At 32.2% G+C, this 17,248-nt stretch overlaps 1 protein-coding gene across 2 annotated transcripts in view; it reads left to right on the top strand.

Moving 5' to 3' along the window:
- Nucleotides 1-17,248, top strand: part of LOC114325234 (multivesicular body subunit 12B) — a 30,642-nt gene that overhangs the window by 2,149 nt on the left and 11,245 nt on the right. For both annotated transcript variants that reach the window (XM_050656611.1, XM_050656610.1), the window contains exons 3-5: nt 7,264-7,405; nt 9,403-9,628; nt 9,695-9,897. In XM_050656611.1, the coding sequence (XP_050512568.1) occupies nt 7,264-7,405; nt 9,403-9,628; nt 9,695-9,897 (571 nt within the window). The remainder of the gene's footprint in view (nt 1-7,263; nt 7,406-9,402; nt 9,629-9,694; nt 9,898-17,248) is intronic.

Raw genomic sequence — 17,248 nt, 5'->3', positions numbered from 1 at the left:
CATTAAATTTGAAATAAAAAAGGTCCTATGCATAATCCTTCTAAAATGAACGGTTCCAAAGTTACAGAGATAGTATAGTGTAATTGACAGTATAGTTGTAATTATTGTTGTAGTATAGTTGCAATTATTTTTAACAGATCACTTGGTACTGGTAGCTTTCCCAGTCTCTGGAAGAAGAGCTTTTTAAAGCCGATTTTTAAATCAGGTGCAAGGAACGACATATCAAACTATCGAGCTGTCTGTAATCAGTCAGAGCTGCCAAAGTTGCTTGATTGTTTGGTTAGTAAGAAACTGACATGGTGTTTTAGAGGCATTTTTAATCCTGAACAATTTGGCTTTATGAAAGGGAGGTCAGCAGATGCCAGCCTAGTTTTGTATGTCAATCATATATATAACAGCTTTGAAGAGGGATTCCAGGTTGACTCGATCTATTCTGACTTTTCTAAAGCATTTGATCGGGTTAACCATGGGGTCCTATTACAAAAACTAAGAGCTTTGGGTATTGTGGATCCCCTTCTTCAGTGGATTTCAGAATTTATTAGCGGCCGTACGCAGGCAGTTAACTTAGGAGGTGTTACTTCGATTGAAATAACAGTTCCATCGGGCGTGCCACAAGGCTCTCATTGTGGCCCTGTTTTGTTTTGCTTGTTTCTGGTTGATTTAGTAGAAAAAATTAAAAATTGTAGTGTTCTTATGTTTTCTGACGATATAAAACTGTTTAGAAAAATTCAATCCTGGGATGATGCTGTTATCTACAGGAAGATCTTAAATCGTTTTATGATTGGTGCAGTTTAAACAGAATGTCACTTAATATAAACAAATGTCATAAAATGACGTTCTCGAGGAAAAGAAATCCAATTACATTCGTTTATTATATTAATAACTTGCCATTAGCCTCTAAAAATGACGTATCAGATTTGGGAATCTGGTTAGACACCAAACTGTCATTCTCATGCCACATCAATCAAGTAACAAACAGGGCGATGAAAGTACTGGGATTTATCCAACGCACATCTTTAGACCTGTCTTTGTTCACATTTAGAAAACTTTATTGTGGTCTCGTTAGGCCTATTCTAGAGTTTGGATCAGTTGTATGGTCCCCATCATACAACTGTTACATTGAACATATTGAAAGAGTCCAAAATAAATTTTTGAGGGTAGCAGCTTATAAGAGTGGATACAGGAGAGAGGAATATGACTATCAGTGGGTAAGAGATAGTCTAAATTTACCAACACTTGAGTCAAGGAGGACATTGTTAGATTTATGCTTCCTACACAAAGTTATTAATGCTTTCATAGATTGTCCTCAATTGATATCACTTTTTAGTCTTAAAGTTCCTAGTAGAAGCAACAGACAATCAGAAATCTTTTCAGTGCCATTTCACCATACTAATTTTGGTATAAATGAACCGACTACTCGATTGGTTCAGAGTGCTAATAGCCTGCCAAGACAAATGGATATTTTTGACTCCAAAATTGGTTTGTTCAAAAAACAACTAAGGGGTATCTTACAATAAGTTTGTTGTAGTTCTGTATTGTTCTTGCAATATGTTTGTTTGTATTATTCTGATGTGTTTATTATTTTAATAATTTATTATTGTTGAGGTGTAACTTGTAAAAGTCTTGTTGTGTGTAAAACTTGTAAATGGATGCCGTAAATAAATAAATAAATAAATAAATAAATAAATAATTGGTCCAAAAAAACGCCTAACCCAGACATCCAAAGTAAAAGTTTTTGTCCAACACCAAATTGTTCTATATGGTCCACATATTGTTCAGCAAAAAGTTACATCATTTTGAGCGTCCCGGTTTGGGGGGAGATGGGAGAGAAGTCGGTAAATTAGTAGTTTTTTTACGTTTTTCGTCAATAGTTCTAAAACTATGGTTCAGCGTAAACAATGTTCTATACAAAAATGTTCTACATAGAATTTAAAACAGAAAAGGTTCTATACATAATTTTAATAAAATCGACGGTTCCAGAGTTACGGAGGGTGAAAAGTGGTGGTTTTCGATACTTTTTATATTATTTGGACAATTGATGATGATTTTGGGTGGTGAGGTTGACGTTTCTTCAAGGACTTATCACTAACATACCATCGGCCACTGAAATAGCAAATTTTATTTACAAAAAAATTTCTTTCATCAGTAATAATATTATAGATTGCCCAAAAAATATCAAAAGTATCGAAAACCTCCACTTTTCACCCTCCGTAACTCTGGAACCGTTGATTTTATAACAATAATGTATTGGACCTTTTTTGTTTTAAATTTCATGTAGAAAATTTGAATATAGAACATAATTTACGCTAAAGCATAGTTTTAGAAATATTGACAAAAAACATAAAACAACTACTAATTTACCGATTTCTCCCCCATCTCCCCCCCCAAACCGGACGCTCAAATTGGTGTAACTTTTTACTTAACAATATGTGGACCATATAGAACAATTTTGTGTTGAAGGAAAACTTTTACTTTGGATGTGTGGGTTAGGCCTTTTTTTGGACCAATTATAATGTACTATCTCCGTAACTTTGGAACCATTCATTTAGAAGGATTAGGCATAGGGCCTTTTTTATTTCAAATTTTATGTAGAATATTTTTGTATAGAAGGTTGTTCATGCTAAACTGCATAGTTTTAGAAATATTGACGAAAAACGTAAAAAACTACGAATTTACCAATTTCTCTCTCCTCTCCCACCCAAACCCGACGCTCAAAATGGTGTGACTTTTTTCTGAACATTATGTGGACCATATAGAACAATTTGGTGTTGGAGGATAACTTTCATTTTGGATGTCTGGGTTTGGGTCTAATTATACCATACTAATAAGAGAACAAATAAAATATTGTCCTTTTCATGAGCATTTTTCAGTGCGTAACAAATGATAGGAAAAAGGGTAAGTCCGTGATAATACACATTTATTCTAACATGACATTTTAGTTAAATCTGACAGTTGTCACATTTTATTTTCAATTTTTAATAAAAACAAATCAAATGTGTTTCTTGCATTTATAAAATGGTATTTTCTTTGATTTGTATAGTCTTATAAATTATACAGATTATATTTGTAATATTACAAATTAAAAAAAAATATTTTTTTTATTATGGCGCCATCTATCGACAACTAGAATAACTAGAATAAATGTTCTGTAATCACTGACGTGCCTTTTTTTCTATCATATACAATTTAATGCGTTAGAAAGAAATCGAAAAACTGTGTCGCACTGAAAGATGATCATGAGAAAAAGAATAGTTGGCAAATTAAAAGCACGTTATAGATAGATTTCACATAGTTTTTTTTTCATAATTCTGTTTTATTTCGCTGCAGAAAATGTTTAAATTCAGTTACATTAACTTATCCTCTGAAACAGACAACCATTGAATTTTTTAACAGGTTGATTGCTGACGGACAAAACAGCCTCCTTCAGTAAATCCGGCTACTCAGTAAGTCCTACTTCGATTATGTGATCTATATTCTGTCTATACTCCTATCCGAGTAGCCGGCATACTCCATTCGGAATAGTAGTCGGCAATCAACCTCTTAATGTATATTTAAAATAGCTTGTACTTACTTAATTTTAATAACCTCCAAATATTTCTCATCAAAAAATGTAGATATTTCTCTGATAGATTTGCTTTATGCATTAATGATTGCATGATTTATTTTTTTATATTTGCTGTTTATAACAGTTCACTTCATGACTTACTATGGTTACTAATAAAACGACTTTTAGGAAAAATTCGCCATTTTTAATGAACACATCTCTTTCTGGGTTGAGATACTGATTCCAACACTGCTAATAATTTGATGCCTCTTTTATAGGATGATTTTACTGTGGGCTTAAAAGTCAAAATATTCTTGTGTTATGTCAGCAATAATCTCATTGTTTGGATCTATACATCTTTTCCTAGAGCAATTCTTTAAAAATGCAATTTATGCAGTTTTTTATCATTGCAATTGACTTGTGGTCTAGTGATTTGTATTGGTGACAAACAGTTTCTTAGGTAAAATATTGTAATATCAGCCTTGATCTTCCCAAGTCTCTTTTGTCAGTCAGCCCCATCCATTGCCAGTTTGGTGCACCTATTTTTCTAGCTCATTATCTGTCCATCCTTCCTATTTTTCTAACTCATCATCTACATTATCCTTCCATCTAAATTTTGGCTTACCTCTTCGTGTACTTCCCACTGGCTGTGACATAAAGATCCATCTAGGAAGGATGTTCTGCTACGATCTTACTAAATAACCTGCCCTTCTTTTTCTTCCTATCTTTATACATCTTTACCACCAGATATTTGTTAACATGTTGACGGACAGTGCATCAAATGTAAAAGCAAGTGTTGTGACACTATTTTGTATTTTGCAAAGTAGATTAGGGAAATTGTTGAATTTTTGAGTCAAGTTTTTTAACATTTTTTGTAAACATGTGGACGACGACCATGGACTTAGTGTCACATTTAATATGTAGATGTAATGTGACATTTTTTTGTCACAACTCATTATTCTAAAAATGATGTCTATATATGTTGCGTCACATTACATTAATGGAAATTAGACATCTATAGACATTCTGTCTGTCAACGTGTTAATATTGGTGTTATAACTCATAGTTGTAGTTTCTCGTTCAAATAGTGTTTTCACAGATGCCACTGAATATTCCTCTTAGGATTCTTTGTTTAAATACAAGCAAGAGGTTTTCATCAGTCTTGGAGATGGTCTATGTTTTCAATCCATATGCCAGCACTGGCGGTATAAGGGTTTTGTGTATTGTAGTTAATATTTTTTGGCGTAATTTTTTACTTTTTGTGTGTTTACGCAGCCCAAAATAGCATTATTGTTTGAATTTTTGTTAGAATTATTCTCTGTTTGATTTCTGCCATTATAGAGTTGTTGGTCATCAGAGAGCATAATATGTGAATTTATCCATCACTTCAAAGGTAATTACTTTACAGTGAATTATTTATATGGAATATAATTTAATGTTTTAATTTTTTTTATATTACATATTTTAATTTCATCGAAGCTATAAGTAAATAGTTTTAATGTTAAATACATGAGAGAGAAGCTGCCCTGTGACAACCCTCCTTTTATATTTTTTATATTACATCATAATATATTTAATTTATTAAATCTGTTGGCCATAGTTTCTTCATGTTGTTCTGAAGCTATTTTCTTGTGCATTTTTATAATCAATTACTTTTAATGGGAAATAAGCCACAATTTTACCAAAAAAATGATTTTATTAACGTTTCTGGTTTTTCTTATAATTTTCCTGGTTTTCCATCGTGATTTACTATGGAATCTCTAACGCGAGAATTTTACTGTCATCGTTGCATTTGGTTGTCTTTTTAAAGACAGATCACATGCTATGATTTTTTTGTGACGGATATTCTTGAGTTGGGATTGATTTCATGTAATCGAATGAACTATCTTTTAGTAAAGTCTGATATATGTCTGAATTGCCAATATAAATGAGTCAGATTAAATAAATAATTAGAAGAATTTTTTACTTGGCAACAACATTTTTGTTTATTTTAGTAGTATTTTGTATTTTGACAACGAAACCCGATTTGGGCTTCGAAACGTTAATAAAATAATTTTTTTGGTAAAATTGTGGCTTTTTTCCCATTAAAAGTAATTGATAGTTTCTTCAGTCGTCTTGCGAATTTGGAAGGAGCGTTTAGCAGTCTTGCTTCATCATTTGGATGACTTCTCAGTCCATCAAGGTAGCTCTTTGTGATCCTTTGAATTTATTCCTCTATCAAAGCTGTAGCTGTCCTCGTGTAGGGTTTTATTGCTGACATACCAGGGAGCGTTGAATATCTTTCTCAATATTTTTGAAAGGACTCTTCGTATTATCTTGATGTTTGATTTCTTTGAGCAACCCCAGAGTTGAACACCATAGGTCCAAATTGGTTTTATCATAATGTTTTAATGACTACCAAAAATGGCTTGGCAATGTTTTGTATATGAGCAGCTCGCCTATTCGTTATACCGAGTGAGTTTTATGTATGGAAACACTCGAATTATCTCGGAAACGGCTTGAACAATTTCTATAGATTTTGGTGGGTGTGGGTTTCCTGAGGCGGCCGATATTATAGTGGCAATTACATTGTCAGATTTTCCGTTTTTCTGGAAATCTAATGAACTTTCTAGTCTAATGAAGTCCTAAAGAATTACTGATTATTTGTCATGTTATATTCCCTATACCTAAATGCCATAATTTCGGAGTTATTGCTACATTTATTTAAGAAAACAAATTATAAAAATCAATTTTTTCGGCTTGGGTAAATATTACTTTAGATTCTTTGGATCAGTGGAAACGATAAAGATCTTTTGCAATCTTTCTATAAAATTAATCGTTTCAGAGTTATAAACAATTTAAAACTGAAAAAAAAATCGAATAATGACGATTTTCAAGGTTAAAAAACACAAACAAAAAATATAACTTTAGAAATTACGAAGTACCTAAGTTCAAGCTCAACCCTTTTTCTAGGAGCTCGCCATAAGAGTTTTTCGCATGATTTATTTTAAAACATCGCTTTTTAATTTGTTAATAAAGCGCATATAAGAGGACGGGCGATCGGGCTGTATTAACAACTAAAAGAATATATTTTAATATAAAACAAGTTCAAATCACTTATCGGTATATGATAAAGTAAGGTTTGAACTTGAATTTGGGTACTACCTAGTTTCAAAACTAATGATTTTTATTTGTTTTTGATCCTTGAAAATCGTCATTATTCTATTTTTTTCAGTTTTAAATTGTTACTAACTCGGAAACGATAAATTGTATAGAAAAATTACAAAAGATCTTTTTTGTTACCAATGATCCAAATAACCTAAAACAATATTTATCGGAGCCAAAAAATTGATTTTTATAATTTGTTTAAATTTTTCAAATAAATGTATCAATAACTCAGAAATTATGGCATTTAGGTATAGGGAATATAACATGAAAAATAATCAGTATTTCTTAAGGACTTCAAAACGCAAAAAATATACAGGGTGTTCCATTTGAAATAAGAAAGTTGATTAGATTTCCAGAAAAACGGAAAATCTGACAACAATGTAATTGTCACTATAATATCGTTCGCCTCAGAAAACCCTTACCCACCAAAATCTATAAAAATCGTACAAGCCGTTTCCGAGATAATTAAGTGTTTCCATACATAAAACTCACTCTGTATTTTATATACTTATGTATTCTACAGTGACAACAAAAATATTTCGCTTGAATTACTTAACTACATTTTATTTCAGATTATAGAAAATTTAGATAAGTGTCCGAGAGGGTTTTTTGCTATCAACAAAACCTACGATCAAGACTCTGATGCTGACTTAAGAGAGAGCTCAATTTTTAAAAGTAGTTCTGCACGATATCTGTGTTTATCGAAAACTGAAGGTAAGTTTTTAAACATATTACCTATTGTCAAATTGTCAAATAATTAAAACAGCAATGTTTTAATTGCATGTATGAAAGAAACTAAATTTATAAGAGAACTGCAAAAAAAATATATACTGCTTTGGATTTGTGTTTTACAGCCAAAACTTCGATTATTAGTTTTAAGGGGGGGTATGGTTTGAAATATTTAAATTTTTTTTATTATTTCAAATAAAAGTGCATACTTTCAAGAATATTCTCTGAAAATTTCAAAATAATCGGAGTAAAATTACCAGAGATACAGCGTGTTTGAATATTCCTACCTTCGACTCGCTTTGCCGTGACTTCGCGCTAGCACGCGTGAACGTAGTGAGAAATGTTAAACAACTGTTCGCCTTCTCTTGTGTAGATTACTCCTCGATTCAAAAAATATATTTCAATGTGCATCACTTTACGATTTGGCAGACAAATAAGAAGATGAAGATGCAGTTGTCAAAACTTTAAACGCATTTTTCTCAAAACTACTTCTTCAAATGCGGTGGACATTGTAACTGAAAAACTACTCTGCCGATCTACCTGATATTTTGCACATATTTTCTTGAGACATTTCATGAGGTAAGAACGTCGAGATATTTTTCTTTTTTTGCTTATTTTTTGTTCAACAATAATAAATCTGTTGATTTTTACAAAATTTTTACCAAAAATTTCGATTTTTTGATTTCTGAGTGATGCCAAAAGTTCAAAAATCATTAAAAATAAAAAACTCGAAGTTGTGACCTCGTAAAACTCATAAGCTAATTAAATCTTTTTGAATTTTTTGCTTCGTATGATCTAGTGACGAGTTCTGATGTCCACCGCAAAATCCATTTTTTTGTGAGCTGCCTGTCAAAATTTGTCACCAATGGCTTACTTTTCAATATGTTGGATTGAATTTTTTTCTAAATATTCTTTGAATTGTACTTAATATGTTTATTTAATTTAAAAATAAAATAACTGTACCATAGCTTCGAAAAAAATTCACAAAAATGTGCTTGATATGTTGATTTCAAACCATACCCCCCCCCCCTCCCTTAAGTTAAGGTGTTAGTGAGGATGATACTGTTTTTTTTTTCTATAGTCTCTTTCCAACCATATATTTTTTCTATCCCCATTTGACTGTTATGTTTTTCTTCAACAGAAAAAAAAGGTCAAAAATTTTGTTGCAATAAAGAATGGAGTACATATTATGTGGAATAAAAATTTACTTCAAAATTTTATTTGAAAACAAAATCTGTGTTTAAAATTTTTGGTGATTACAATAATTGCTGATATGGATTTTTCGGTACCCCGTCAAAATAGCCCCGTCAAAAAAGCTCCGACAAAATAGCCCCGACATAATATCCCGCACACAAAATAGCTCCGACAAAATAGCCTGCAGACAAAATCGCCGCGGAATAATAGCCCGCCGACAAAATAGCCCCGACAAAATAGCCCCGAAAAAAAGCTCCCTTCAGAATTAATCATGAAATAATTCCTTAAAAATACATTTTTTCGGAAATGGTAATTATCCTCTATTCAGATGTTTATCTTAACCACATTAAATAAAAATTGTCTTTTCAGAGAACTCGAGTCCTGTCTTTCCTGCCTCTTGGAAGTTTGAACAATAAAGTTAAGCAAAAATCAATGTTAATTTATGATATAAACATTTTTTTCTGTTTTCGGGCAACAGTAAAATGCATTTTAAATTAAATAAATTAAATACATTCTTCCTTTTTGTCAAATAATTTAAATTAAAAAAAAGTTTTTGGACACCTTGTATAAATAATTATGTAATTGTTTATAAGAGGCTGTTTTAGCCGGGGCTATTTTAGCCGGGGCTGTTTTGACCGGGGCTATTTTGTGTGCGGGCTATTTTGTCGGGGCTATTTTGTGTGCGGGCTATTTTGTCGAGGCTATTTTGTGTTGAGGCTATTTTGACGGGGCTTTTTTGACGGGGCTGTTTTGACCGGGCTATTTTGACGGGTCACGGGATTTTTCAGGTTTGCCAAATTTTGTGGTGCAGGAAATACTAGTTCTTGCTGACAAGGCAAATCCCCCGAAAGGTTTCAGCCTATTGAACAAAACTGCCGACAGTGAACAAAAAGCTTGGAAAAAGAAACAGATTTGTTATAGATTAGTAAATAGAAAAGACATAAAGACTGCCGTTACAGACATTATTATTTGTAGTAGATTGAAAAAGGCGCCGTCTGGATTTTCATTCGCAGGGTAAGTTTTATCAGCAAGTTTTTTGTTCATAAAACTTTATATAGCTTTGTAAACTTTTCTCTATAGCGAATTAAACGGAGTGACACTTTGCTACAAGATGGGTAATGTTCAAGACTCGCAAGCGAACACAAACGACCAATTTCCCCCAGAACGACCACCGAAACCAAATGTAATACCTACAGGAGCGCCAGTTTATCCACCCTTATCAAATACAGATCACGATTATGAAATTTTACGTCCAGGGGCGTATCCATCAGTTCTTCCAGGAGGTAAGTCTAAATCTTATGTAAGTAGGTAAATGCTGAAATGTTTGGTATTTTAACAGATATTCAATTTATTTACACTATATATTTACTACTCGTACAATTACTGAGCCATCATAATAATAACAGCTGTTATATTGGGTATGTCATTCTTCCAACCTGTTTAGAGACCCAAAGAAGTCCAGGGGTCAGCAACCTGCGGCATATTCTGTCGACATATTCGTTCGAGAAAGCGTTGTCTCTAGTATAAATATAATTAAATGTAAAGTAAAAAGCCAACTAACAAATGAAAAGTTGAGTCTTGTCTGGAACTTAAGTTATGAGCCAAATGTTTACAAACTGTCTAAAAACCATGCAAAGCCAACACTTTCATTTAATTTATTTGCTCAAATGTATGCTGTATGTATTGCTGTTTTTTCATTTTAGTACAAGTTGGTAGTGGCTACCTAAGGACCGTTTAGCTCTTTCGTTTAGCGAGAATGATTTTTCTGAGAATTTTTTATCAGTTTTACATTTTCAAAATGCACAGTTTGGTCCTACACGATGTCCCCATTTGAGCCAATGGAGTAAAATAATAAATAATTTTTTTAAAATGCTGACAAAAACAAAAACTAAAGTAGTTTAGTCAATAAGTAATGTATGGTATCTTACAAAACGATTGTTTTCTTTACTTATACAGGGATGAACATTGTATTTGTCACATGTCATTCGTGATTTGCCCTTATGACCAGGCAGTTTGCCTACAAATTAATTTTGCGGTTGACTCACAACGTCCACATGCTTTTCAGAAAATCCGTGGTATCTATTTTTAAGCAAAACCGCTATTAACCAAATTCTACTATTTATGAACACCATGTCACACATATAATATTCTTGTTCTCATGATCATTTTTCAGTGCGTCATTAATTATGACGTCATATACTGTATTGGGTGTGTCGAGACTTATTTCATGTAATTATTGACGAATCTGACAGATGCCCGAATCGTACTTCGCCATAGGTGAAAAGCTTATGGAATTAAACTAATTAGTAATTTAGTAGATTTGATTTTTACACAATATGTTAACATGTAGGTATTTTTTATAAAGGGGAATAAAATTAAAAAGTAAACAATATTGTTAATTAAGTTTATAAATATGGAAACATTAAAAAATGACACAAAACTATCCATAAATTGTGTTTTTATCTTCTTCTCTAGGTGCTGTATCCGCTTCAAAAGTTGGTAATCATCAGAGCGATTTTTATTTCTGAAACCGCGGCTCTAAATAATTCATTGTTATTACATCCAAACCAGTTCCTAAGGTTCTTCAGCCATGAGTTACGTCTCCTTACTATGAATATTTTTCTTGCATAATGACCTGGAGTATAAACTAACTTCTAACGAATTAAATTCTAAACCAAAATACAAAACTAACTTTTAACGAACTAAATTCTAAAGCAAAACACAAAATAATGCACAAAAACGTTGTGAAACACAAGGGAAGTCGAATTCGAAATTTCAAAATGACAGGTACACAAAATACTGACCTGAATAATAACCGTCACTGACTCTTTGACACTTCTAAAAAATGGCCAAAATGGACGAAGTTTTCGTCAAATGTTCGTAATACGTGTATTTGATTGGCTAGAAATAACGCGCATTCTAAATATCAACGAATCAAACGTAGGTTAGGAATAGACATCTTATGTATATAACCATTGTAATGCTGCATTATTTTTGTGTTTAATCACGGAGCTACCGCTTTTTCCGTCTCATCAAATTTAATGCATTAGAAAGAAATCGAAAAACTGTGACGCACTGAAAAATGATCATGAGAACAAGAATACCAATTGTTCACATTTATAACGAAAAAAACACTCTAGTGAATTGGAGCTTTATACACCAACCAGTCATAAGTAACTATAGAGACCCATATTTCACCAAACTAAATATTTTGTTCAAAAGCCGTTAGATGGCAGCACAAGTACTCATTGGACGGAATAGGATGTCCATAATCCGAGACAATGTGTTACAAGGGTAAAAACAAATGGAGTTACATACAAAAAAATTATAGAATAGGTTGTCCTCAATTGAGAACACGCTGAACGAAAGGGTTAAAGAGGTTCTCTTCGGGCCAGCAACCCCCTAGTTATGAGCTTACGTTGCGATGAAGTGAATCATCTTAAAATTTAAACGTCCTATAAAATTATCAGCAACAATGTAATATAATACCAATTTTCTAACATTTAATGGGTATTCACCTATGTATTAGTAGCTTTAAACATTGTAGCTGTACTGAAGATGGAATTTTCATTCTGAAAAAGTTCTGTAATGTAGCCCGAAAAGGTTCTTTTAAATAATATATCCTTTTATAAAGGATTCTTTAAGGCCATCGGTACATAATTCGCAAATATTTTATGGCTATCCCTACTTTTTCTGTCTTTACACAGCAAATTACGTGTAGTAAAATTCTTACTGGTATGGATATGTAAACTTTACTTGACAATGTCATCATTAACTTTAAAGATGGCTTTTGAATGTTCTTGGATAATTGTTACTTGTATAATTAATTGCCTTAATTATTAATTCAGTTAATTAATATGATAATTGTTTCACTAACTATGTATTCAGTGAGTGTAATAATTTATCTACTGTACAACAAAAACTAATAATCAATCGAGAAAAGAGGAAAAATGATAAAGTGATTTTTTAATAATATATTGTTACTATGAAACGCTTACAATTTTGAACATCTTTAACAACAAAATACTTGGATCACTCAATATATCCTGGTGTATATTCTGCTTGGATCTTCCATAAATAATAAACAATATATAACTTGTTTTGACAATATGCTGACAATATTTTATTCGACTGAGTGCGTTGTATGACAAAGATAGATTTGGAAAATATTACCACTGACATTGTGTTCATTTTTTTCGAATCCTGAAAAAAACAATAAATATTTTTGAAAAATTTAAACGCAGAATGAAAGACTAAATTATTACCGAGGGCCGAAAGTATTAGTTTTCTCGGGATTTGGAAAAAATGAATCCCATTTGAATAGCATTGGAGCAGAAACTATGTACCCATCCCCTTAATAAAAAATTGTGATTTATGGTATAGAACTGACTACCGGATATTCATTTCCTTGTGGATTTTTTAATAATAAATAATTATGTAATAATTATGTAATTATGTCATAATATTATCCAATTTGTTATGAAAAACATTACTTAGAATTTTTTATCAAAAAACTTTATTTATGCGAATAATATTCATTGTTGGCAAGAACAATTTTTGTGGCGCTTTAAACACTTTTGCAAATTTGTAATTTTTGACTTTTTCCACTCAAAAGGTTGCCGACCCCTGGTCTAGTTACTTTTTTCATAAGTTATTAACCTTTAACCAGTACTTGACATTCTTTTTTCATTTTAAAATTAAAATAACTTTAAATGCAATCATATGAAAAATTATTTTTAATAGAATTATCCGAACCATATCAAATTGGATTTTTATCATCAATATAAAGAGTATGTTTATAAACAATGAAGCAATTTTAATGAATATGTCCAGCTGTGTCCTGGATTAAACATCAAAGAAATTAAGAGGTGAAAATATGTGATTGCAGAGGTCATTTGGTCATTGCGGGGTTTTTTTAATTGATCACAAATTGTTACTGTGTTTTAATACAGTCACAGACAAAAATATTCATATTTTACTTTCGGTCTGTTTTTTTTTTCTTGAAAACCCTTCTGATTTATACAGCAAAATATTGTTAAATGGAAGATTTTACATTATTCCTCTTCAAAGATCCCGTAGATCTTCTTCCATTAGGTGATTATCTTTCTGTTTTGTATTCTCAAAGTATTCTGTTTTTCTCGTCTTTATTAATTTTGGCAGCAGGCGTTCCGAATTCATCATTTTAAGATGCAAAACCCACGATAGCACCACAATTCGAATGCTTCTAATTGGTTAGGCATTGTGGTTTTTAATGTCCATGTCTCACAATCATATACTAGGATAGACCACACATAACATTTCAAATTTCAGGACCTTCTTGCGAATATGCACCGACAGGTTTTTATTACATAAAACTGGTTTCCAAGTCATAAAAGCCTTACGTGATATTTCGATCCTGGTTATTATCTCTTCATCAGAGTCACAATTTACATTTAACCAGCTGCCAAGATATTTAAAATGGTTTACACATTCTATTTCCTCTTTGTTAAAGGAAAGCAGACCTTGATATATATTAATCTTTCCAATTGCCATCTACTTTGCTTTCGAAATGTTAATTTTAAGTCCTCTCCGACCTGCTTCATTGGCTAGATTTATATCTGGAGATCTTGTAATAACCCTCCTTAATACAGCTTACAAAATATTTTCGAGTATCTTATATGGTCGCCTAAGTGCACATTCAGAGGAGCTTCTTGGAGAATATCAAAGTTGTTTTAGGCCTGGTCGATCAACAACAGACCAGATCTTTGTGTTAAGGCAAATACTGGAAAATACCAATGAATTCAATATCGACACATGCTTTTTCTCATGAGCATCTTTCAGTGCGTCACAGTTTTTCGATTTCATTCTAACGCATAAAATTGTATGTGACAGAAAAAAACGCACGTCGGTGATTACATTTCATCGGTGACATTTATAACATTTATTCTAGTTGTCAATAGATGGCGCTATAATCGAAAAAAAATTATTTACGAATTATATAATATACCTACGAATATAATCTGTATAATTTATAAGACTATACAAATCAAAGAAAATACCATTTTATAAGTGCAATAAACACAATTGATTTGTTTTTATGCCAAATTGCAAATAAAATGTGACAACTGTCAGATTTAACTAAAATGTCATGTCACTAAAATGTATATTATCACGGACTTACCTTTTTTTCTTTTGTGACGCACTGAAAAATGCTCATGAAAAGAAGTTTACCATCTTTTCGTAGATTTTAAATCGGCCTATGATAGTGTCCTAAGAAATAAATTGTATGAAGCAATGGATTAATTCTACATCCCTGATAAACTGATAAGATTGGTTAAGGATGCAATGCGTAAAGTCGTTTTCAAAGTCGAAATACGGGGCGAACAATCACAGGCGTTTGAAACAAATGTTGGGCTGCGACAGGGAGATGTGCTGGCGTGTCTCCTCTTCAACATAGCTCTGGAAAAGGCTGTCAGAGATGCACGAATAGACAACAGAGGAAATATTTTTAATAAATCATCCCAAATTTTGGCATATGCAGATGACGTGGACCTAGTTGCCCCACAACACGCAAGCTAGAAGAAATGTACACCACCTTCTCAAATGCCTCAAAAATATGGGCCTGAAAGTAAACGAGGAGAAAACTAAGATGTTGGCATTAATACCCAACAATAGAGCCAGAAACATCGGTCACCAATTCACTGTTGATAACGCTACCATTGAAGTGGTGGACAAATTCACATACATACTTAGACTCCCTGATCACCAAGGAGAACGCTATGACGGAAGAAATCAAGCGAAGGATAATCCTAGCGAACAAATGCTATTTTGGACTGAGTAGACATATGAGAAGCAGAAACTTAGGCCAAAAAACAAAAATAACCATATACAAAACCCTTATACCACCAGTGTTGACATATGGATCGGAGACAGGGACCATCTCCAAGGCAGATGAAAACCTTTTGCTTATATTTGAACGAAGGATCCTGAGAGGAATATTCGGTAGCATCTGTGAAAATGGTATTTGGAGGAGGAGGTACAACTACGAGGTATACCACAGATACAAACATATATTTGGTGGTAAAGACGTAGTATCTCTTATAAGAATAGGAAGGCTAAGATGGGCAGGTCATCTAGCAAGATCACAGCATAACAACCCTCCTAGAAGAATCCTTATATCACAACCTGTGGGAAGTAGAAATAGGGGTAGGCCAAACCTTAGATGGAAGGATGGTGTATATGAGGATGGGAGAAAAATAGGCTCAGCAAACTGGCAATGGATAGGACTGACTGACAGAGAATTTATTTTGTATACAAAAATATTTTATTATATTATCCACAAATTTATTTTCTTATTTTCCACTCCCACTACTGCAAATGGGTCAACATGCAAACAAGGTTGGAGTACAAGCATACCCTAGGTAGCATTCCAGGGTTAAAATAAACATAGAAGTTTTCAGTGACTTTCGGCCCTCAGTAATAATGTAATCTTTCATTCTGCATTTAAAGTTTTCAAAAATATTTATTAGTTTTCTTAGGATTTAAAAAAAATGAATACATTTAAAACACATTGAACATTTTGACAGGCGACATTTGGCTCCTATGCCCTTAAAGAACTTTGTTTTCGGGACCAACTTCCCCATTTTATCTTTAAATAATAAATTGGGGGCTTATTTTTGTTATGACACATAAAATGTGTTACGAGATATTATTCAATAATATTCTTATCAAATCAGTTATTTATTTATTTTTATTGGTTTTAATTATAGTTGAGATAAGAGATATGGCATTTAATCAAAACGAGATAATTTATATTACTTTTTTATGTGGGCAAAATTCTGTGACAGTTTACATTTTTATATCCATAAAATAGGAGGAAGCTTCAATAAATTATTATACAGTGATGAGCGCGCTAATATCCGCCAAAATAACGCAAAATATGGACAACATAATGCCTTGTGAAATAAAAAGAGATGAAACTAGTAGAGGTGGAGATTATCGATGTAAACGTATAAATTAACATTACATTACATAGTTCCCTCTAATTTATTTCTATTATACATGTAGATTTCAAATTCGAAAGACAATAAATAACGGCACGTGGCACTTGCGACAGAAGTGACTACTTCTTATAGCGGTATACACTATTAAAATTTTATGTCTGCTAATCACTAAAGTATCGTCGTGCTATCATGATATATCCAACAAAACCAGCTTCGTATGACCTTTCATTAGATATCGCAAATCAGTTTGACTGATTTCGTCTGCATATATATTTGAGCAATCCCTTTTGTGGGACTGGATATATGACCTTTCTCAAGCATTAAATCACATTCATGATAAATCATTGGTATATACGCTATGAGCTCGTAGATAGAGGGGATAATTAAAAATTCGCGAGCGCCAGTAGTGACAAGTCTGTAAGCTTTTACTGGAAATTTGACATAAATGTCAAAGTGATTAATTTAAAACATTGAAATTAAAAATATTAATAGGAAATAATATTAGTTGGTCAAATTTGTGGTGTATATTTTTACCTTAAATATACTTACGTTTTAAATACTGAATTTAAGTTTTTTTAATATTTGTAATTTTAAATTAATCTAAGCGCCATCTACACGATAATTGTGAAAGTATCCTAAGTAAGAAATTAAT

This window comes from Diabrotica virgifera, chromosome 7, assembly GCF_917563875.1.
Source record: "Diabrotica virgifera virgifera chromosome 7, PGI_DIABVI_V3a".
In the NCBI taxonomy this organism is placed as follows: domain Eukaryota; kingdom Metazoa; phylum Arthropoda; class Insecta; order Coleoptera; family Chrysomelidae; genus Diabrotica; species Diabrotica virgifera.
Note: the sequence above shows the minus strand (reverse complement) of the source record. Positions and strands in the feature narration are given on the sequence as shown.